General features: G+C 57.6%; 4 protein-coding genes across 6 annotated transcripts in view; 1 reads left to right on the top strand and 3 right to left on the bottom strand.

Moving 5' to 3' along the window:
• Positions 1-192: 192 nt before the first annotated feature.
• On the bottom strand, positions 193-4,869 carry GSDMA (gasdermin A). 2 transcript variants are annotated; one of them, XM_015885982.2, is made up of 10 exons: positions 4,670-4,869; positions 3,035-3,275; positions 2,713-2,923; positions 2,113-2,278; positions 1,936-2,029; positions 1,638-1,685; positions 1,220-1,374; positions 843-993; positions 594-667; positions 193-460 (listed from the first exon to the last, which is right to left on the bottom strand). In XM_015885982.2, exons 2-10 carry the CDS (start codon positions 3,246-3,248, stop codon positions 245-247), a joined length of 1,329 nt encoding a protein of 442 aa, XP_015741468.1. In that variant the 5' UTR covers positions 3,249-3,275; positions 4,670-4,869; the 3' UTR covers positions 193-244. The 2 variants fall into 2 exon arrangements, with proteins under 2 accessions (XP_015741468.1, XP_015741467.1); XM_015885981.2 differs by having other exon boundaries at positions 2,713-2,944; positions 4,670-4,868.
• A 432-nt stretch (positions 4,870-5,301) lies between these two features.
• ORMDL3 (ORMDL sphingolipid biosynthesis regulator 3) lies at positions 5,302-12,145 on the bottom strand. 2 transcript variants are annotated; one of them, XM_015885895.2, is made up of 4 exons: positions 12,025-12,145; positions 9,114-9,309; positions 8,317-8,468; positions 5,302-8,225 (listed from the first exon to the last, which is right to left on the bottom strand). In XM_015885895.2, exons 2-4 carry the CDS (start codon positions 9,285-9,287, stop codon positions 8,090-8,092), a joined length of 462 nt encoding a protein of 153 aa, XP_015741381.1. In that variant the 5' UTR covers positions 9,288-9,309; positions 12,025-12,145; the 3' UTR covers positions 5,302-8,089. The 2 variants fall into 2 exon arrangements, with proteins under 2 accessions (XP_015741381.1, XP_032296776.1); XM_032440885.1 differs by lacking the exon at positions 12,025-12,145 and adding an exon at positions 11,321-11,788.
• Positions 12,146-14,873: 2,728 nt separating this feature from the next.
• On the top strand, positions 14,874-18,817 carry LRRC3C (leucine rich repeat containing 3C). The gene is made up of 2 exons (XM_032440916.1): positions 14,874-14,928; positions 16,754-18,817. The coding sequence occupies exon 2, from the start codon at positions 16,879-16,881 to the stop codon at positions 17,614-17,616; it is 738 nt and encodes a 245-aa protein (XP_032296807.1). The 5' UTR covers positions 14,874-14,928; positions 16,754-16,878; the 3' UTR covers positions 17,617-18,817.
• Positions 18,818-21,585: 2,768 nt separating this feature from the next.
• The window catches only part of ZPBP2 (zona pellucida binding protein 2), a 4,070-nt gene continuing 3,438 nt past the window's right edge, over positions 21,586-22,217 (bottom strand). Inside the window, exons 7-8 of the mRNA XM_015885968.2 lie at positions 21,988-22,165; positions 21,586-21,873 (exon numbers count right to left, since the gene is read on the bottom strand). Of these exons, the coding sequence (XP_015741454.1) occupies positions 21,773-21,873; positions 21,988-22,165 (279 nt within the window). The 3' untranslated portion in view covers positions 21,586-21,772. The remainder of the gene's footprint in view (positions 21,874-21,987; positions 22,166-22,217) is intronic.

Here is a 22,217-nt window from a genome sequence, read left to right as displayed (position 1 = left end):
GGGACAAAAAGAGACATATAGGGACACAAGCAGTGCTGGCACCCAGCTCTGCACTCTGCTGGTTCCGCTCCTTTAAGCCTCCTTGGAAATGAGTGAGAAAAGCATCACGAAGCTCTTAAATCAACCAACCAACCAACCAACCAACCAACACCCCGCCGTGCTGTGCGTGCAACGCGAATCAACTCGGCACAATTGCTTTTTAATCGCCTTTTAATCACCTTGCAATCAGGAGCACCCCCGGCCCCTATGGGGCAGTGCAGTGCAGGCAGTGCAGCGCATGCAGGGCTGCATATAGAGCTGCAAGGGATGGGAAGCTCAGCTCTTTGCAGTTCCCCTGCAGTTGCACCCCGCTCAGCTCCAGCTCGGCCGCTGTCAGATGCTGCTGCTGCTGCTCGCTGAAGGATGAGAGCAAACCGGCTGCATTGCTGCTCTCCCTGTTCTGCTGCAGGATGCTCCTCACCTTTGCAACAACAGAAAGCAGCACGATTACACCATGCTGTATCTGCCACCTGCAGACAGAGCCCTTCCCATCATAGGGAGGTTGCTTTGCTGGTACCACGCTTTGCTTTGAGCCAAGCCGTGTATTTCCTCACCACTTTAAGCTGTTGGGGCACAATCTTCTCATCCCAAGACTCCAGCAATAGCAGCAGCTGAGCCTCCGTTAGCTCTGCAGAATGGAAAGATTTGTGCCACGAAGGCAGCAATGGGAGAGGTGAGAATAGGGACCGTCCTGCATTGGATGCCTGCGTGCTCAGCAGTGCTTTGGGCACTTCAAACTGCATGCATTGCATGGCACCCCTGGGGGATGAGTGAAAGCATTGCCCTGTGCCTGCAGCCCTTACCATTGAAGGCATCCAGGGTGTAGGAGATGGCTTCTGTCAGGCCGAGGAGGTCACAACGTGCAGAAGCCTTAAGTGTGCTGAGCAGGGCTGCTAAGTCTGGGCTCTGTGTTGTCAGCTCGCAGTTCTCAGGGTCATCCAGGATGGTTTCCATCTGTGAGGGAAAGGGGAGGAACCCTCAGGGCTTATGGAAGGTCCCACAAAGGGTTTTATTGTGATACAGAACCAAATGGGTGGAGAATCCCAACATCTCTGTGACTGTGGGTGGTGATAAAGGCCAGGTGAATGTGGTGAGCTGTGCCACAGCTGCCTGCACAAAGCACCTGCTGATGTGATAACAGATAACACTTAGAAACAGATAACTTAGAACCCCCCCTTGCCTTCTCGGTCAGCTCCTCCAGGAGGTTCCTGTCTCTCATCACAGCTTTGATGGACTTTACAACGATGACGTTCAGCTCATCGTCCAGCTGGGACAGAACACCACACTTCTCCTTCACTTCTTTCTCCAGTGCCTCAACTTCTCTGTGTGCAGAACCTGCAGGTGCCCAAATATCCCACATTTAACCAAGGCAATTGTGCAGTGAGTTCAATGCCAGCCCCATCTTTAGAACCTGAAACACTTTGAATATCACCAAAGCAAAGAATGCTCAGCTTTGGGTTGGATGGTTGTGGCTCAGCTTGTAGGCAGCAATCAGCAGCCAGCACTGCTTTGGGGCTTTGTGTGTGTCCCAAAAGATCCCGTCCTTCCCAAATGGGATACCAGCATTGCAAATGGAAGTACTATAATACAGCACTTACCATCAGCTACAAACGTTGGTTGCTTGTGCTCTGGGAGATGGTTGAGACCTGTAACAAATAGAGATGGAATTGCTGGCTTAGGAAACACTTGGTGCTGGTTCTGGGCTGGAGGTTCAGGTTCTGCCCTGAGCTTTGGGTCAGCTCTGGGTTGACCAAAGGATGCATTAAGGCACGTGCAGATTCAAACTGCTTCTATCACAGATCTGTGTTTGCAGACGAGCTCAGCACATCAAAGAACCCCTCTGCTCTGCTGCAGTGTTTCCTGGCTGGAGGATTTGGGGGTTTCTGTGTCTCTTACCCCACGCTGCATCCTCAATGGTCAGCTGTATGGCTCTGAAGGCCAACGTGCAGCCCCTGGGTATGGTGATGCTCTGTTTGCTCCCAGTGGTGCCCTGGTCAGTGAGAAACCCATTACTGGGCTGAGTGAGGTGCAGGGTTGGGGAGGATGGGATCTTGAGTTGAGGAGAAGGCAAACCTTAGCAGAGAACTTGGCATAAAGCTGAGCCATGAACTTGGCCTCCGCCTCCGTGGATTCCTCATATCTGGCCTCCTCTGAGGTCTCGATGGTCTCATGAATGACATATAAGTTCTGTCTCGCCTTCCTGAGCTGCTCAATGAAGGTGTGCTTCGTGTTGATCTTCCTAAAGGAGAGGAGGGATGCAGAACCTGCTGAACACGTCACATCAAACATGGGTTGTGTCGCAGCAGCGTAACCTGCTTAGAGCTGCAGCCTCGTGGTTGTGTTCCTTGTGTTCTACAGCATGGAAATGCTGCAGCGGGGGGGTCTGGAAGGGGAAAAATGGGGTTCAGAAACAGGCTGTAATTCCTGAGGGGGCCCACGAGGAGCTGTGGATGATCTGCATGGAGGCGTTCTGCTTCCTGAATGCAAAGCTGCCAGCAGTACAGGGCTGTGCAATGGGTCTGAGGGTTGGGATGAGAGGTGATAAAGTGTGTGTGGTTACAGCAATGCACGGCCTGTTGGCTTTGATTTTGGCTTTGGCTGTTGGAAAACCACCGTGTGTGTGATGGAGAGGTGTAAACTGGGGGGTACAGTCTGCCTTTGTGTGTTCCTTACCTTTCTTCTTTCAGTGCCTCAAGTTTGGGTACCAGGATGTGCTTCTTTTCCAGCTTGATGTGCCACTGCTTGGACGTTGAGGCAGCTCCTCCCAGTTCTACTTCTGCAGGGTCAATGGGGATGCTCAGGGTCCCATCCACTCTGTCTCTGATGCTTCCCGTGGTTGTGAACTCCCGTGGGCCGTGGCTGTCTGTGCTGGGAAGGAGGGACTCTGCAATGGAGCCCCATGTTACTGCAAGGGTGATTACAAGGACAGCCATGAGCCCTCAGTTGGCCACAGAGAGAAAGCAGGGTGATGCAGAATGATAAACATGGGCTTTACCAGCACAATTCTCCTCCTGTCCAGGCAGCAGCACATCATGGAACCTGTATTCTGTCCGTCTGTACGAGGGAAATGGATGGAATCTGGTTTTCCTTTTCCTTCGAACCAGGCACAGGAGCCTGAAATGGTCTTGATCCGAGATGCTGTGGACAGGAACCAGATCTCCCGTGGGATCCATTTGCTTTGCCACTTTTTGGGTGATCTTTTTAAACATTCTGCAGCAGCTTTATGGATTCACAGCCTTAGGGGAGAAGATGCACAGGATGAGGATATGAGTAGGAAGTGACAACAAAATATCTTCCAATACTGGAGGATAACAACCCCCCCCCAACCAAAGAATACAACTTGCATGAGGTTACTCTCAGAAGGCACATGGAGAGGTCCTGCTAGCAGCTATGTCTTGCTAATTAGCCTTATTCAGGCTCATCCCCATGTGGGGATGGAGCTTTGCAGTTGGAGCCCATGGCTGCTCTTCCAGCAGACCCTTTATTGGTCATGTGCACCATCACATAGAGCAGCAACCTGAGCTGGGCACGACTGTTTAACCACCTGCTGGGATCCCCAGTGCTTTAATGAATGCATTGATCTCATAGAGGCTTCAAGAAAGCAGATCTTGAGCAACCTCTTGCTGTTCTGATGTTGTTGCTTCGTTGTGCTTCTGCATTTCTCCCCGTGTTGGTGCCCGGCAGAGCTCTGTTGTTTTGAAACCAAATGTTGGGAAAACGATTTGGTCAAAGTCTTTAAGGAAGCGAAAGTGATGGAGGTGATGGGCTGAGGAAGGAGGAGCACTCGTTCTGTGCCAGAATGTTCCTCAGCATTTTGGGGAGGGATTAATGGACACCAACCCCCCCCAGACCCCAACATCCCCACTCCTCTCCCTGCATCCCTATGGGGCGGATGGGAACTGCTGTTGCATTATTAGTTCTCCAAGTAGAACTTTGGTTCTGCTTATTGGCCTTCAGTGACACGTCAGTAGAAGTGAGATAAGCTTTGATTTACGAGCAAAGCAGCTTCCTTTAACTAAGGAGGAAGATGTGCTGTGCTGTGCTGTGCTGTGCTGTGCTGTGCTGTGCTGTGCTGTGCCTTCTGTGTGCTGCTGCCTCACTGTGTCGTGCTCTGAAGGAATGGATCCCATTCAACACCAACAGTTTGCTCTCCTCCCTCCCTAAAGGAGCACATTGTCACGTCCTGCCCGGGGAGGGTGACCGGATTCACAAACCCTCTTGGTTCCATTAAGGACACTCGGATCCAAATGCAGACGTAACCGGTTCTCATTAAAGCTGACTGTAAAAGTATTGGCACTCTCAAAGTTCTGTCTGTCAGAGCTGTGAGGATAAACTGTGACTTTATAGGAAGTTGAAATAAACCTCGGTTGCTTAACTTTATGAGGAGAAAGAAAGACAAAATGGGGGAGGAAGGAGAGAAGAGAAGGGAATGGGTGGAGAGGGGAACCGTGGGTCTGTGCTCCAGCTCTGATTCAGATAATGGGGGACTTTGGGCTGTGGGAGCACTCAGCCTTAAGTCTCAAAGTTCTCAAGTCCCAGGAGGAGCTGGGGAGGGACTTTGGACAGTGGGAGAGAAGAGTGGGGTGGCAGAGTGGGGCAGCCCTCCCCCCATCCGTGGGGCAGCTCTTACCTGGAGCCTGTGGGGGGATGTGGGGCTCTGTGCTGCAGGAGTGGGACCAGCTGGTTGCGGTGCCTGCAGTGCTTGCAATGCTTGCAATGCTTGCAATGCTTGCAGTGCTTGCAATGCCTGCAGTGCTTGCAATGCTTGCACTGCCTCCTGTACTTACTGGCTTTGCTATGTGAGCCTCCTGCCAGCCCGGAACTGCCTGCCCGATAAGGAAAGAAGAACTGATATAACCCCAGCCCTGAACTTTTCTCGCCGTCACTTCTGCTGTCGTGCTGTTCCAGCAGCTGTGGGCACTTTGCACTCGATCCCTGTGTACCTTGTTCCTGGGCTGTAGGACTTTGCTTCTGTTGTGGTTGTTTGGCAGTTATGCAGGGATGAGGAGCAGGGCGTGCTGGTTAACGTAGCACGGTTGGGTTGTGGTTGGATTTGATGACCTTGGAGGTCTTTTGCAACCTGAGCAATTCTGTGATGCTCAGCTGGGGGTTGGAGTTGGACTGGGGGGGTCCCTTCTGGCCCCTCCAGCTCTGCAGTCCATGAGGTTCCAGCTCTGCCACATCCTGGTTGGGCTGCGGCCACAGTGAGCATCAATGAGCAGAAGTGCCCATGTGGGAATGCAAGGAGCTGAAGGCTGGTTATTACATGAATACTCACTTTATTAGTTTCTCTTAGAAGGCTTTACAAAGGAGTAATAAAAATATTCACACTTTGTTTTAGAAAGTTCCCTACACGAGACTTCAGCATCCACAGCAAAAAGGAAGGGCTGCTGGAAGAAAGAAACCAACAAAGCAAACCCAAACCCTAAAACTCCGTCCGATGGCAGAACGTTGTGTTCAAACAAAACCAGCCCCACCAAACTAATGGAGCTGAGATTGATCCAAGGAGGACGAGGCAATGCAAAGGCCTGCATGCTTAAAATATATGCCACTCAATGGTAGAGACATGGAAGTCCCAGTAAGAAACAGCAATGCATCCATCATGGTAACACAACTGCTGCCCACTTTATCAAGGGCCAGTACTATCTGCCATGTAACCCCAATGGGGACACCTGTGTAATTCTATGTTAACCACTCCAGCTAAACAAAGTGGGGAAAGTTTACCATCATAATGAAGGCTTTGTCCCATGAGAACTTCTGGACTCAGGGCTTGAAAACCTGCCTTTGCCAGAAGTCTGTAATTCCAGTCCATGTTGTTTTATTGATGCTCTTTCATGGAGCAGAACAGAATCAGGTGTCCGTCGTGTCAGCCAACAGCACAAATAATGCAGGCTCCAAACCCCAGCAGCAACACTGAGCTGAGCCCCAAAACTGCTCTGAGCTGGGGTAACTTGTACACTCAATACATCCTATGGATGGGAGTCGAGGTTAAAAGCCAAAGCACCCTCAATATAACAACTACTTTTGCTGCAAGAAAGCTTTTATTTCCCCCTTTCATATCATGCCTAAAGGAGTAGTGTCTCTTCTCCTGGAGGTTTACCACTGGGGTATGGGTTCATGTGCTGTCAGACATTCAGACCTGCTGGGCTGCCCTGTGTCCGTGAGCATCCCAGGCCCTGGTGCTGTTCATCCCTTCCTAATTTCCAAAGCACTGATGAACAAAATAGGTTTGTTATGAAGAAAAAAGAAAGAAAATGAAGTATTCCCCCCCCCCCCCAAAGTCATTGTCTGGTAGCTTAAAGAGTTCGTCAGCTTTAGGGTCTGTAGTACCGTAACTCAAGCAGCAGCACTTGTGTCGTGGTGGTTTAACCCCCACCCTGTCGGGTACCCCAAACTTCTGCCAAACTCTCACTGGAGATCAGCGCTCAAATCCCAACCCGGCTCTTCTTCCACCTTCTTCAAGGCTTCCTTTGCACTTAAAACATTCCCATTGCTCAACAACTGTTAAATAATGACCCCATGCATCCCAGCATGGCTCTGAGCTACGTTAACTGTTTTCTCCCTTCACTGCAGCAGCCTGCTAAGTACGGGATAGAAATAAAGCCTAATACTATGCATGGAGTACTACCAGATCTTATATAGTAGATCTTGGAGCTTCTCTATGCCCTATGCCCAGACCCTCATACAGAACTCAATATCCACTTTGACTTCTCAAGCCAGACTTGGCTAATTAAGAACAAACCCAGCACATTTAAAATGCCTTCACCATTGCCAACGTGAGACAACGTAAGCACTGAGACAACAACAAAAGAATGCAGGCTGGTGGAAGGGAAAGCATCAGCAAAACCACATTTCATCCAGCACAAAACCTGCAAGAAAAAAGCATCTCAGCCAGGAAACCCAAACCTGCAGCCCCACAACCCTCCCTTGTTCCAGCGGTGGTTGGAGGGGGATGAAGGCTTGAGTTTATTCCTATACAAAACCATCTGTTGTCTTTGGTGACCTGAGCACCCTTCTCTGGGGCAGGTCAGTGCTGCTGGTGCTGCTCCTCGGTGCTGCTCTGCTCCCTCCCCATTGGCAGCCATCAGCCCTGGGGGTCTGCGGTGCTTCGTGGAGGTTTTCATGCCGAGTTCATTGGAGAGCTGGCAGATCTCATTAACAGCTACGTGGGCTGAGGAGACCGAGGGGATGGATGGAGGAGGAGAACTCAAATCGCTGCCACCCAGCTCTCAAGCAGCCGTTCAGCTCTCACATGGTCTGAATCCATCAGTCTTTGGTTCCTCCCAGGCACCTCAGTCGTTATAATGAGCTGCACCTCAGCCCTTCATCCCCAAGCTGAGCAGTTTGGGTTGGGAGGCAAAGTTACCCAAGCTGGAAGTAACAGCTGCAAGTTGGGACCTTCCCCTGACCCAGATGGATGGTTCCGAAGGGAGCAGACAGTCGTCTCAAAGCGCAGCCTGTTTCTTCTTTCCTCTACTGCTTTGAGTAGAACAGCTTCCTTCCTCGGTGCCATAAAAGCTTTCGACATCAAACTGTGTCATTCTGTTCCCCTCCCTTCTCTTCCTCTGCCCAAGAAATGGAACCAAAACCCGAAACCATCAAATAATGGGAGAGTTTGGCTGCGTCCCTTTCCATTTCCCCGCGGATCGCTTTAAAGCACCAAAGCTTCAGAAAGGGAAGTAATGTTAAAGTGCATTTACCACAGCAATAGTACCAGCACTAAAAGCTTTCCCCCTCACCCCTGTTCTCATCGCATCTGGGATAGATGAAAACCTTCCCACGATTCATCCTCGTTGTACCTTGGAGTCTCGGTGTATCTGCATCTAATGATGATGCTGGAATAAAAGAAGCCCAGCATCCTGCTCCTGGCTAAACTCTACTCTGGAGCTTCTTTAGGTTTATTGGGCATGAGGATCCAGCATGCGGTGTATGTCTATTGGGTACTGCGTTTAAAACAGCTGCTGTGAAACTATCCCAGTGTGTGTGGGCAGGGGGGGGACGGGAGCAGGGAGGAGGAACCTCCATGAGCTCCACTGCTCCTCCATCTGCTTCAGTACTTGTTGATCCCAAAGATCCGCACTCCATGGAACTGAGGCAGTTTGGGGATCAGGACGCTCATCAGGGAGATGGTGTTGATGACGAAGTGTATCCGGTCGTACTTGGTGTAAAAGCTGGTTAGAAAATACCTGCAGAGAAAGAGAGAATGCAAAGAGACACTGAATGACAGCACGCCGTGTGCTCTGCCTCCCGCTTGCTTTGCTCCCCTGCAGCACTCACAGCACGATGGGCATGATGGTCAGGAACTTGCGGGATGCTGTGAACTGCACGCCATAGTCAATCTGCTCCCAGTGCGTGAGCAGCCTCGCCTTGCCCTGGTCTGGCGTCTCAAAAGGGGTTCCTTTCACCGTGTGTAGGAAGATGTACATGCTCTGCAGAGAACACAAATGCAGGGTGAGATGTGAGTGGTGTTACAGCCCCCCCCCCCAGCAATGGTTCAGCTTCAGACAGGGGAGCAGAGTAATGAGGGGCTGTGTAAGATTGCAGCAGCACTTTGCTCCGCTAGAGGGATGCATCACCAGCGCTGTGAACCCAAAGCAGCCACAGGAAGCTGAGCTGGCTCTGCCTTGGCTGCTAAGAGCAACGCCTGTCTGGGCTGTAAGCAAAGGGAGCTGTGAGATTACAGCACTCGGGATTATTGCACTGTGCAGCAGCAATGCTCAGTGCTGTCTAAAAGGCAGAAAGGATGCGTTGCTGTCTTATAGATAAGCAATGTTGGGCTCAGACATGTCTTTAACACACAGCCCTCGCTGCCCTCAGCTCCCCTCTGTTCCCAAGGCCAAAGGTTGAGCAGGGCAAGGAGCTGGGTGAAATGCAGGCGGCTGTGCTGCACTCAGCCCCCAGCAGTCATAGCTCTGGGTTTATGTGTTCATGTATTTTTATATCACTGGAGATAAGACAAGCAATCCCAAGGATGGATTCACCACTGCAATGCTCTCAGATGTTAACATAAAGGACACGAAATTGATGGCCACAGCTCCAAAGTATTTTGCCTCTTTGAGCTGGGGTTGGCTTACCATGTTGTGAATGATGTTGGTAAGAGTCCAAACCACGGGGACGCTGAAGAAGGGGATGCTCAGGAGCACGACGTGCAGCAGCCCAATGCCAAGGATGTAGGACAGCCAGATGCCCCGGCTGTTCATCACGCGGGTGTTGGGGTTCACCTCGCTGTGTGCTGTTCCCACGTTCATATTGGCTCTTGTTTTCACCCCTCTGAAACAAAACCAGAGGCAGGTCCGTGCTCAGGTCACTGTTTTCATCCATGTTTCACAGCTTACTGGGGAGCTGAGAGCTGTCTTACCAATGATCAGGGATTACAGGAAAGAGCTGCTGTAATGCAGGATATCTTTGCACAGAGATCAGGGAAGGTCTTGCATAAAACACTCAGCCTGTTTCCCAAGGAAATAATACAGCCTGTCCCTTGCACAGCAGATCCCAAAGCAATGACTTCTCCCTGATGTTCAGCCTCGTGCTTTTGCTGCTTTGCTTTCCACAGCTGAAAACCAAAGCAAGCTGCTGTTCTGTCCAGCTCTTGGTCTCAGGAGGCGAGTCCACGCCAGATCTGACATTATGCTCTGGATGTTCCTGCCAGCTACTCCGAGTTCCCTTTCTAAGTGCTGGGCCTGGTTTGTTTCAGCAGCTGCTGTGCTCTGAGCCTGCCTGCTGCTCACTCACACAGCACGTGTGCAGCTCTGGGATGCTCACTGCTGAGCTGATGGATGCTCCCATGTCTCTACTGCCACTCAGGGAGCTTCAGGTCTGGAATAGGTTTGTGTTTAGGAGGAAAGAGCCTCTGGATCTGCAGGTTGTTGGGTTAGTGGCTGTCAGCTCTGGGTACAAAGCAGCCTGGCAGGGGGGCAGGATTGGAGCTGGAGGTCAGTGCTGGGAGAGCAGCTCCATCCTCAGTGTGGCCACAGCCCTGAATGGCTCTCAGAAGGAAACATGGGGGTTGTGCTGAAGTGTAAGAGGAGGTGAAGATGTCCCACTATGGGGGGAAAGGGAAAAAGGGAAGGAAGAAAAGCAACCACCGCTGTGGAATGCGTAAACAGGAGAGCTGCCTGCCAGACAGGAGAAATAATCCTCCCAGATATTGGTGAGGCCTCAGCTGGAGTAATGTCCAGTTCTGCTGGAGGGAGTCCAGGGCAGAGCTGTGAGAATGAGCAGAGGTGTAGGAAAAACATGACCTGCAAGGCCACGCCGGAGGAAACGGCTTTGTTTAGTCTAGAGAACACTCAAAGGAGAGCTAATGGATGGACCCCAAATGCATGAAGGATCCCTGCAGAGAATGGGGACCAAACGTGGGGTGAAGTGTGCAATGGAAGTTCAGAGCAATGCAGGAACACAGAGCTGATGTGGGATAAAGTGCAGCTTCTGTCTGGGATGAACCATGGCTCTAATGGCACTAAAAACCAATGAGCAACTGCTCCGTGCTGCTGTCTGCCAAGCAGGGCAGCTGTGCACTGCAGTGGGGTGGCAAAGGGCAAAGCTGAATGTGAAGCAATTCTCCTCTGCCTCAGTTTCCTCACTCACTGCAGTGATTGGGGTGGTGAAGCTCTCATTAATACAGCACAGGAGGTTAATTTGTTCTTGCAAGAGAGCAGTGGGGAGGTCAAGCATTAGGCCACGCGATAACACTTTGTGTTCTTCCAATTTGGCCTTTTCCAGCTTCAAAAAGCCTTTCCTTGTTGAATCTTTTTCCATTTCCAGACTCGTGTTTGCAGCCCTGGCCTGAGCTCTTTGCTCACTTCAGATTGCACACTGAGCTTTGCACGTTATTGCACAAGCCCGGCTGAGAGCAAGCTCCCAAACACAGCTCCCAAACAAACACAGCTCCCATGCACAGCTCCCCGCCCCCAGCCCAGATCCCTCCTCGTTTGCTCTCTGATTTTACACTGGGGATTTATTCACCTGCAGACAGAAAGAAACCCCAAAGCCAACCACAAAAGCAGGAGGACGTCCAGGAGCTGCACTGCTCTGAGCTGCAACTTCCCAGCTGTGCAGTGTTGGGTCCTGGCAGGGCAACGTTCCCCCAGGCTGAGGGTGAAGGTCAGCGCCGTGCTGACGTCTGTGCTGAGCACAGCTGGATGTGAGCAGAGCCCTGCCATGGGGGATTGGGGCCTTTCCTCACTGCTCACACTGACACACACACGGGTCCCGCTGCTGTTCTGCCCTGTGGCACAACTGACACCAGCAGCCCCCATAGAGCAGCCCGTGCATCCCTCACCTCCTGCTTTGCCCCCAAAGGAGCATCCCCTCCTCCTGCTCCGTTCTGCCACCCAACAAACACATCACCCCGGTTGCTGTGCTGGCTCCGCAGCTCCTGCTCGGGGCTTGATCAGAGCGCTGCAGAGATGGGGAGGGCGGCAGGTGCTTATCTCGGTCGATCTGCTCGTTCCCAGCCACGCAGGAGATTCTGATCCGACGGCCGGAGCCGCGATCCCAATCTCTGGCAGCAGCAAATCCCCAACTCCCGAGAGAACGAGTATTTCAAAGCCTTTCTTTGCAAGATGGCAACGCCGTTTGAACGGGCGGATCGGAGACGGCAGCAAACACGGCCGGGATCGGACGGCGGTGGGAAACGGCCGCGGGGTGGGAAACTCCGCACACAAAGGAAGCGCTACAAGTGAACGAGCTCGGTGCGACCCGGAGCTGCACACAAAGCCCTGGCCGCATCCCAACAGCGGCACGGCACGGCACAGCACGGCACGGCACAACACGGCACGGCACAGCACGGCACAGCACGGAACGGAACGGAACGGAACGGCTCGGCACGGCACGGCACGGCTCGGCCCTCTGCCCCGCAGCGCCCACCGAGCCCCGCTCCCACCGCCCGACCCTCCCCGTCTCCCATCCCCGACGGCCCCGCAGCGCGGAGCTGCACCGCGTGCCCCGCACAACCGGCCGGTCCCGCACCCGGCCCGCACTCACCGCCCGGCCCGGATCCTCCAGCCCCGGCTCGGCCCGGGATCTCCGCCGTTCTCCCGGCGGACACCTCGGCACGGCCCGCCCCGCCGCCCGGCACCACGGGAGCTGTAGTGCGGCAGCGCCGTGCGGGGATGGAGGGGGGCGGTGCGGGAGCGGAGCTGTGCGGGGCAGCGCTGCGCCGTGACGGTACAGCGGGGCGGCCGGGGGGTCCTTGTGCCCTTTGGGGTCGGTGCTGTGCGTGTTCTGCTCCGGTGTTGGTTCGCTTCTCTTGTTGTAGCCATAATTAACGGCCCGTGATGCGTGAAGCACCGCGCGGTGTTCGGGTGTAACATGGAAATGGAGTTAATTTGCGGATTAACCAGGGAAGAGAGTGATGCAGAGTTATACTGAGTTATACCCACTGGACATAGTGCACTGTGTGCTGCTGGCTGAGCAGCTTTAGCTCTTGGGGTTCATTGGAGTTTTGGGTGGGAATATCGGGATATCGGCTCCAGCTGTCGGCATTTCGGATCCCCTGCATTTTGTGCATGGAGGGATGCGGTCACCTCAGCACCTGCAGCCCTGCTATCCGTGCTATCTGTGCTCAGTGACCCCGCAGCTCGGTGCATGCACTGCACCATGCATGGCTGAGGGCCGGGGGCTGCATTGTTGGGTACCATCTGTCCCCGGCCTTTGTCAGCGCAGCCATCGCTGCTCTCCCCACGTGCAGCCATCTGTGCAGGCTTTGTGCACGCTCAGCTCCTGCCGGGGAGCAGCGGAGGGTGCAGAACGGCGGAGCCGCTCGGCGGGGTCTTTTTCAGGCAGCTTTGGGGTCGTTCGGTGCTGAAGCCCCCAACCCCCCCCCCCCCACCAGCTGCTCGTAGAGCTGAGCGCCTCGTGTGCGCCCTCATGGGCCGGAGGATGGATCCGGCACATCGCTGCTGCTGGGTGGGACCGGGGCATCCTGAGCATCACACAGCAGCATCTCCCTGCCCACAGCCACAGCTTCCCCTGCCGGCTGCTCCTGGAGGACCTCGGCCTTGTGGGGACCTGGAAAACCCACCCGCATCCTCCCGGTGCTGCAGGGATGCTGTAGCGGAGGCGGGATCCCTCGGGAGCAGCCCTGCTTTGCAGGGGAGCCACGCACACGGCAGCTCTATTTTTATCCCCTCTCCTGCCTGGCTGAGCAGCTCCCTCTGCGCGGTGACATCTAATTTAGCAGCTTCCCCACACCCCGCTGACTCCGCACGTGAGGGGGAAGCACAATGCGGCGGCTATTTTTAAACGCCCATAAATATTAATCCCACTCGGTGATGCTGCAGCAGCTTCTCTCGCTGCTGGTGGGAGTGCAGGGCGGGCATCCTCTCCCTGGGCTCCCCAGCCTGCATTTATCCCCCCCCTCCCAGGGAACCCCAGCGTTTGGGGGTGCAGTTGTCCTTGGGGGGGGGGATTAGGGCCAATGCTTGGAGTGTGCAGTGGGATCCACACTCCCCTTCTGTTTGCTGGCCCCACTGCCGGCTCGATGCTGGCTCTATAGAGCCGTGGTGGCAGGGAGGAGCTGATGCTGGCTGATTTTAGCCAGCCGTGCCGCTGCAGCGATGGGAAGGGGTCTGCACAGGGCTGTGCTGCACTGCAGCCTCGAGTTTTTGGGCTCTGCGTGGTGTGGGAAGGATGGAGACCCTGTGGCATCGCTGCTGGGGTGAATGGGGCTTCTCCAGCCAAGCAGGGAGAGATGAATGGGCTGAGGGCCTGGGAGCAGCCAGTGCTTCCCCAGCTTCAGTCCCGGCCCCATCCCAGCACAGTGTGGGTCTCTGCTCCAGCCTCAGGTGGGGACACGGATCTTCCTCCTGCCAGCACCGGATGGGAGCGGACCCACACGGTGTGTGTCGACCTCTGGGCCCACAGACCCGCACTGGCAGCCCCGCACCGGGCCTGGCTCCAGCCGTGCTGCGCTCGGGGCGGCTGCCGTCAGGTTGTGTTCTGCTAATGGGGCCGAGACGCAGCCCAGGCGCCTCGTAACCCGTTTATCCTCCCCGAGCAGCGGGGGAGTCTCAGCGCACGGTCTCACCAAGGAGAGCCGCGGACCGACGTCCTTGTTGGCAGCACGGCAAGGGCACGGCCTTCGGCCCCACGTCCCCGGAGCCCGGTGTGCCGTAGGGACGAGCCCCGGTACCAGCTGCCCGCTGGGGGCGGCCCCGGACCGGAGCACCGGAGCCCGGTAACGGCGGCCGCTCTCCATGGTCCTGAGCCGGCCCCGGTGCCGGTCCACTCGCCGGTCCACCGAACCCCGGGCTGGGCGGCTCGCGGCAGGGCTGGGGACCCGCACCGGTACCCGCAGGGCTCCGCCCGCCTCGCTGCCCGCCGCGGCTCGGGTTTCCCCGAGTAAACGATGCCGGTGCCGACGGGAGGCGGCGGGCAGGGGGGGGTCACGCTCCGTGGCGGAGGGGGAAGAACCGGGGAGCGATTCCGCTCTCTCTGGGGCGGTGGGGAACGGGGGCAGCCCCGGGCTGCGGGGAGCGGAGGGAAGGCAGAGCCCGGCTCCGGACAGCGCCGTTCCCACAAGGGGTCCCGGGAATCCCGAATGCTCCGTTGGTTGTGACCGCCCAGAGCCCCGAGCTTGGGGGGTCCCGGACGCTCCCGGCGGGGTTCTCCCCGTGTCCCCCCAGGAAAGAGTCCCGCGGCTCAGCCTCGACACGAACCGGGGGTGGACGGGAGCCGGGGGCGAGGCGGGGGTGCCAGGAGCCGTGCAGCCCCCCCGGCGGGGCGGGCCGGGGGCGGGGAGCCCCGGGGAGGCCCGGCCGGTGGAGCCCGCCCACCGGCCCCGCCGCCGCCGCCGCCGCCGGCTCCGGGCCCGCCGCGCTGCGCGGGGCGCGGCCGCTCCGGCCCGGGGCGCGGGGCCGCTCCGTCGCCGCGGGGTGCGCACGGCAGGTGAGTCCGCACCGGGAACCCGCAGCCCGGTGCTCCCCGTTACTCTCCCGCTTCGGGAGGGGCAGGGCGGGAGGCGGCGGGCGGGGTCGGGGGGGGGGGTCCCCGGCAGCGCCGCGCTGAGCTTCCCCCGGGGAATTACCGGGGCTTCCCTCGCCCGCAACGCCCCCGGTGCGGAGCGCAGCCGGAGCTGGAGCGGGGCCGGGGGGAACCCCGGGCATCCCCGGCTGTTCCAGGTGCACGGCGGCTCCTGCTGCTCGCACAGCCCCGACCCCAACGCTGCCGTCCCCGGCATCTTCACGGCTGGGCAGGAGCTGCCCTCGGTGCCGCGCGTGGTCCGGAGAGCCGCGGCAGGAGCCCCGTGACCCCCCCGTGGGGTCCTCGAGAACCGCATCTCCCCGGGGGGGTTCCTCAGCTCCCGGTTCCTTCCCGGATCACCGATCCCGGCTCATTTGGATCCGTTTCAGCCGTTCCCAGTCCCGGGCTCAATCCTCGGGTTACTTCTGGCAGCCTTGGGGGGGATGGTTTCCCGTCCGCGCGGCAGTGCCGGTGTGGGGCTGATGGTGCCGGTGTGGGGCTGGCGGTGCCGGTGTGGGGCTGATGGTGCCGGTGTGGGGCTGATGGTGCCGGTGTGGGGCTGGCGGTGCCGGTGCCCTCCGGCTGCTCTGAGCTCTGTTCCCCTCTCGGGGCTGCCCGCAATGGGGTTCTCGGGGTCGTCTCCGTGCAGGCGCGACCTTGGGGCGTCTTGGTGCAGCTGCACCGTGTTACGGCACCGAGCAGAGAACAGACAGAGCTGTGCCCGTGCCCCAGCCCAGCCCCGGCAGCCCCCCCCCCCCCCCCCCACAGCCCCAACAGCCCCCGGGATGGCTCTGGGGGCAGCTCAGGACCCCAGCCCCCAAAGAGCCGCCTCCACAGGTGGGGAGAAGGACATGGGACACCTCCACCCCGGGGCTGCCTGTGCTGGGCAGGGCTGTCACAGTGGAGCTGTGCTGCCAGGCTGCCCTTCCATGCCCCTGTCATTGATTGTAGGATGCTCGCAGGGTTTTTGCATCCTGCCTTGATTGCGCCGCTGCCCCTCAGCGCGGTGGGAGCTGTGCAGGGGAAGGTTGAGCAGCTCGTGCCCTCGGACGTGGCCTTATCTGCTGCCACCACCCTGGGAACTCGCTAAGAGCTCAGCTCCTGTGAATTTCCTTTTTCTGTTTTTTGTTTCTTTCCTGCTGACGTTTTTCCCCTCCGGAATAAAGGGCTGGATGGGGACCATGGTTACGGGGTGGTGTGGGCAGCTGGCCCTGGGGCCGGCGTGGCACCGTGCAGGGCACAGCACAGCCACCCTCCTGCCCCAGCACCCTCCAACCCGACACCCCATAGAAAACACGGCACGTGCCCACATCAGCCCTGGCAGCTCTGGGGAGCGGATCCCCCGAGCCAGCATCCAGCCTCCATCGACCCCTCGCTGCTGGGGAACCTGCTGGCTGCCTGCTGTCCCCTGGGCCGTGCCTGCAGCTCTCCCGGAGCTCTGCAGGATGCGCTGGCTTCAGGCAGCTCGCACTGCCGGTGACCTTGGCGGGGATCTCACCCCCGCCTCCGGCTCAGCCCGAGCCGTGGCCGTTTGTTACAGCCCAGCTGCTGCACAGGAGACGTGCGGTGGCTCAGCCCCTCGGGAACTAATCCCGCAGCGCAGGAGCCCCGTGAGCTGCCGCTGGTTGTGGGGGGGACCAGCAAACCGCGCTGCCCGCCCCCCATCCCCATCCCGTTGGGAGCAGCGGGTGGGCGCAGTTCCCCTTGGGCACCTCAGCCTGACGCTGTGCCTTTGGTGTCCCCGTTCCAGATGTGCCTCCTGCAGCCCGAAGCACCGCGGGTGAGAGACGAGGGGCCGGCGGCTGCGTGACGGAGCTGGACCGGCACCACGGCACCACGGCAGCGGCGGAGCGGAGCGTCCTGCGCCCCACAGCCATGGGGCTGCTCGTGCAGGGCGTCCTGCTGCTGTCCTGCCTGCACGCCGCCGCCTTCCCCAGGGGCTGCTACCCCTCGGAGGAGGAGGGGCTGAAGACCTTCCGCTGCAGCAACGCCCGGCTGACAGAGGTCCCCAAAGACATCCCCAACGACACCAACAAGCTCTACCTGGACTCCAACCGCATCCCTTTCCTGCCCCGCGATGCCTTCCGGGACCTGCCGCTGCTGCTGGAGCTGGACCTGTCCCATAACGCTATTGCAGCCATTGAGAGCGGGGCGTTCCGCGGGCTGGCCGACCACCTGCGCTCTCTGGACCTGTCCTCCAACAGGCTGGTGTCGCTCAGCAAAGACGTCCTGAGCAACGTGAAGGCCAAGGTGAACCTGTCCAACAACCCCTGGCTGTGTGACTGCCGCCTGCAGGAGCTGATCCGAGCCGTGGACCTGGTGGCAGGATCCTCTACCGGCATCGTCTGCGACTCGGCGCTGCAAGAGGAGCACGTGGGCAAAGCCTTCGTGCAGGTGATCGCCGACACGGACTTCTGCAACGTGTATAAAAAGACCACAGACATTGCCATGCTGGTCACCATGTTCGGCTGGTTCGCCATGGTGATCTCCTACCTGGTGTACTACGTCAGGCAGAACCAGGAGGACGCGCGGCGGCACTTGGAGTACCTCAAATCGCTGCCCAGCAAACAGCGGCACTCGGAGGAGTCGTCCACCATCAGCACCGTGGTGTGAGCGGGGCTGGGGGAGGTGGGACGTCATGGCAGCCCTGGGGAGTGGTGTCCAATGGGGGCAGCGAGAGGACACGGCCGTGCTGGGGAGTGATAATGGGGTCCCAGTTCTTGGTTCCAGGCAATGTGAGAAGGGAGAACTGAGTGTGCCCCCACCACGCGGCACCGCTCCGGATGTTGGGACTTGGTATGGAACTGATTTCCTTTGTAGCCATCCCTGGGGTGTGAGTGACATTGAGGTTTTAACCCCTCCTGTTTGCCCTGGGGAGGTTCCTGGAGCTGTGGGGCAGTGAGGGGTGAGGGCTGTGGGGTGGATAGATGGGGATGGGGGGATGTGGTGGTGGGGAGTGGATCCAGCTCCCACCTCCTGGGCTGGAGCTGCCGCCCCATTGCTGCTGATGGGCACCAGGGGTGAAGCGGGGACCCCCCCTCTAAGTGTTAAGGTGAAAATGGGATCAGAACCCCCGGGCTGTGCCCTGTGCTGAGGGCAGTGGGTGCTGACGGGGGTCTGAGGACACACGGGGTCGGTGCTTTGGGTCAGTGCACCCCCCTGCGGCTCCGCTCTCTCTCAAGGACTCACGGCTGCGACCACTCACTGTGACAGCGCTGGGATGGGGCAGAGGCAGCTGCTCCTCCTCCTCCTCCCACTCCCTGCGCCGCTGCCAGGAGCCCAAACGTCCCCTCGGCCCCACATGTCCCTTTCTGACACTCTCCATTGGGCTCCTGGGGTTGGCATCTGGGATGGGGCACGCAGGGTCCACGCGGAGCCGTGGGGTGAAGGCAGCCCGTTGCCTGCTCCTTTGGCTCCCGTCTCTGGTTTTGTCCTTTTTTAAACCAACTGAAGCTCAACTGCCTTAATTCACCGAGAGCACCAACCAAAGCTGCACCAACACCTCCTGCAGCGCCTGCCCCACACATCTGGGGCTGGCAGGGCTCGGGCCCCCTCCATCCCTCCAGTGCCCGGTGCCTATGGACGGGGCTGTAGGGAGCGGTGCCCACACCCTCCACAAGTGCCTACACCCCCAGCACAGCCCCAACGCACAAACAACCTCGGCTCAGCCCTCTGCCCCCTCCCCATGTTGGAGAACAGGGGTGGGGGGGGAACCGGACTGAGCCCCCGGGGCACCATCTCCCGAGGAGTGTTTTGTTTAAGGGACCTTTTACGTTCTTACTTTATATGACAATAAATTGGCTTTTACTTTGGAGACTGTGGTGGTCGTGCCTCACACTAGTGCTGCTCATGTCGGGGACCCCCAGTGACCCCCCCCCCCAGCCATGAGGAGGGGATGAAGGTGCCTTTATCTCTGTCATACCTGCAGGGCTCTGCTGCTGGTGGGGCTCTCAGAAACAGGACACCGCAGGTAACTCTATCTTGGCATGGAATTAATGAGCCCTGGTGGCTCAGGTCACCTCACCGTGCTCCATCCTCGTGGCTGCTGCACTGCTCCCTGCCCACCCACCCCCATCAGAGCAGAGCAGGGCCATGATGTGACCCAGGGGTCAGGGCTGAGCCGTCCCCATTCTCCCTATGAGGTCAGCAGTGCTGTGCTGAGAGGGGGCACCAGGAGGTGTGTGATCCCAGTCCTAAAGCAGAGCGACAGCTCCAGCTTGCAGGACCTCACCCACCCCCTCACCCGGCTGCCCCCGGCCCCAAGCAGATGGCAGCAGCCCCATAAGCAGATTGCAGCCCCCCCTGCTCCTGCTGGTTCCCCCTGTGGGGCTGTGTAGCACCGGGCTGCTGGCTGGGGGTGTCCCTGGCACCCACCTTTGTGGTGCTGCCCCATGGAGCATCCTCCAGCCCCCATCCCAATGCCCCCCACCTCATCACTCCTGGCCTGGCTGCTATTGGGATGGGTGGAGTGGGATCAGGACGGGTCCTCCCAGCACCCAGGAATGTTGAGTTCTGGGTGATTTGTTTCTGTCTATGCTCCAGATTTACCAGCTGGGATCAGTGATGGTCGAGTGAGCAGCGTGCCTGTCAGCCCCATATCTCTGTTATGATGCTGTGGCTGCAGTGCAGCCCTTCGTTAGCAGCACCTCTAATGGCCCCAGATTCTGTCCCAGGGTTGGGGGTGCTGTGTTTGCAGCAGGGGCTGCATTGGATGGTGAAGCAAATCCCATTGGGTTTTGGCACCACCAGGTCCTGAGCCTCCCAGTGATTGGATTTAGCAGAGGGAAGGAAGGATGCCTGAGAGTTTAATTTCCACAATTATACAAAATATTTATCAATAATTAGAACGGATGGTGGCAATTAAGCAGTGATGAAGGCCGACCCACACTTTGCCAGCAGCCCTCCAGCTCCGGTGGATCGTATTTAGTTCTTTTCAACACACACAGAAAAATCCATTTACTGCAGCACTGCTGCCAACAGCGACTCACGGCGATGCAAAGGGAGCATTAATCCCTCCAGGCTGCCCTTATGGGGACGGGGCTGAGAGGAGAACATGGGCAGGCAGAGGGTTGAGAGCACTGCGGGTCCATATGGGAGGTGTGGGGGTGGTTTGGGGGGAGATTTTGGAGAGGTTTGAGGGAGGTTTTGGGTAGAATCTGGGGTAGATTTGGGGTGGATTTGGAGAGGATCACAGGGAGAGTTGGGGGTGTTTAGGAGGGCATTTTGGGGGAGGGTTTTAGGAGGAATCTGGAGCCTTTCTGTGGGTACATGGGGAGGTTTGAGGGGGGCTGAGACCCTCCCTGGGAGCTGTTGGGGCTGTGGGAGAGAAAAGTTCCTGTCCTGTAGGGACACTGTATCCTGCATGCTCTGATGGCACGGACTCCTCTGCAGTGTGAAGCCCAAAGGTTTGATTCACTTTTCCATGTTCTTAAGGCTGAGTTGCTGAGGGAGTTTGCTCCAACCCCACAGCTTTAAATGGGGGTAGGGGGGGGTGGTGAACCCTGAATGGTGCTCAGTGCCCCCCTGCTGCTTCCTCACCTGACAGCTGATGGCTGTGACGTTCCTCTGCTGGCAATGAGGAGCTCAGGGAGCAGAGCCCTTCTGCTGCGCCCCCCCGAGCGGCGTGGGGTCCATTTGGCAGCAGTGGCAGCCACCCCACGGGCCGTTCAGATGCACATGATGATGATCCTATGATATTCTATGACATCTTCTCCATCAGCACCGAATAAGCGATGATTCCTTAAAGCTCTGAGCACCGTCTGTGCCCACACGGCCTTCTGCTGCCCGGCTGTCAGCACGGATAAGCTGAACTGGGCAGAATCTGGTTGTTTTTTGGATGAATACCCACAGATGGATGGCTGGGTGCTGTGGGGAGTCACTGAGAGGGAGCTGCTCTTCTGTGTGAGCTGGCACTGCACAGAGCCAGGCTGATGGTGCAGAGCTCTATGGCTGAGTGTGGGTTCAGTCCCTTGTGGTCTGAGCTGGAGCTGCTGCATGGTGGGACCTCAGGGGTTGCTCAGCTTCCATAGGGGCTGGGAGCTCTCCTGTGCCCCCTGGGGGGGTTGGGGGGCAGACAGGAGGGCGGCAGCTCTGGTGAATGGATGGAGTTCTGTGCTGTGGGATGGGTGGGAAGGCAGCACTTCTGGGGATGGGCTGAGAGCACTGGGAGTCGAATCTGTCCTAATGCTGCTTAATGAGCAAAAGAATCGATTGCAGATACAGCAGCTTGCCTTCCAAAGTGGACGGGAGCAAAATCTTTGCTGAGCAGAGAGCTCCCCTGTTATCTCGGTGCTTTGAAAGCTCTTATCTCGACCCGCTGCTGATCCTGGGAGCTCGCAGCTGCTGTGCAGTGAGTGGGGCCGTGCCACAGGTACTTGGATGGAGGGAGGGAAGGGCGCAGAGGAAAACAAAGGGAAGCGCTTTAGTGTTCCTAAATGGTGAGGATTTGGTACTTCACACCTCTGAGTAACTCATGGGATTGTGGCGCAAATAACCTCATCCTGCTCTTTGTCCTCAGAGCACAGTGTGGTGGTTGGGGTCACCCCCAGGGAGCAGCAGCGGCTTCGTGACACACACACATTGCTCGACCCTGAATGAACGCCCCATTTTATGCCTGAATACACGAAATGCAGGAGGGGTGTGTGAGCGGAGGAGCTCAGCTGCTGCTCAGGCTGCACGTAGAGCTCCAGGACCAGCAGCTCGGCACCAAGAGGCCACCAGAAAAACAACGCTGCTTTCCCACCTCTGGTCTCTTCATTCTGTGCCACATTCACGGGCAGGACGTGGCTCCGTACCCCACTCTGCGTTGCCCCACACACGGCCTGCATCTGCCAGAGCTATTGGGGCTGTACGTCCCAGGGCTGCACACCACTGCAAAGAGAAACAGAGAGCATCAACCTCCCCAAAGGCTGAATGGGAACCCCCAGCACCGATGGCTGAGTGCCCTCTGATGGCAGCAATGCGACCCAATGGATGCCCTGTTACCGCAGCAGCCAGCGCAGCTCCGGTGGGTGATGTTGTTCCTCCCAAAGCCTGGACGGCAGCTGTCGATGGAGGTCACTGACAAGCTGCCCTCCACGTAATGGATGGTGGGAACAGCCCGAAATTGGTGCTTCAGGGCGTATGTCTGCTTCCTGAAGAACTCCCTTATTCGATCCTTTGCCTGAAGTGCAGAAATGGGGAGGAAAGGAAGAGAAGAATCCATGGGTTAGGGG

This window comes from Coturnix japonica, chromosome 27 (assembly GCF_001577835.2).
Source record: "Coturnix japonica isolate 7356 chromosome 27, Coturnix japonica 2.1, whole genome shotgun sequence".
Lineage (NCBI taxonomy): Eukaryota > Metazoa > Chordata > Aves > Galliformes > Phasianidae > Coturnix > Coturnix japonica.
This window is presented reverse-complemented; position numbering and strand designations above follow the sequence as displayed.

Coding starts and splice junctions, on each gene's coding strand:
- GSDMA (XM_015885981.2), bottom strand. CDS start 3,248: ATGTTTAAAAAGATCACCCAAAAAGTGGCAAAGCAAATGGATCCCACG. Junction 2,030..2,112: donor ATGCCAAGTTCTCTGCTAAG/GTTTGCCTTCTC, acceptor CTCACTGACCAG/GGCACCACTGGGAGCAAACA. Junction 994..1,219: donor TGGAGGAGCTGACCGAGAAG/GCAAGGGGGGGT, acceptor TTTCCCTCACAG/ATGGAAACCATCCTGGATGA.
- ORMDL3 (XM_032440885.1), bottom strand. CDS start 11,385: ATGTGTTTGTTGGGTGGCAGAACGGAGCAGGAGGAGGGGATGCTCCTT. Junction 8,469..9,113: donor CCAACATCATTCACAACATG/GTAAGCCAACCC, acceptor TGTTCTCTGCAG/AGCATGTACATCTTCCTACA. Junction 8,226..8,316: donor ACCATCATGCCCATCGTGCT/GTGAGTGCTGCA, acceptor CTTTCTCTGCAG/GTATTTTCTAACCAGCTTTT.
- LRRC3C (XM_032440916.1), top strand. CDS start 16,879: ATGGGGCTGCTCGTGCAGGGCGTCCTGCTGCTGTCCTGCCTGCACGCC.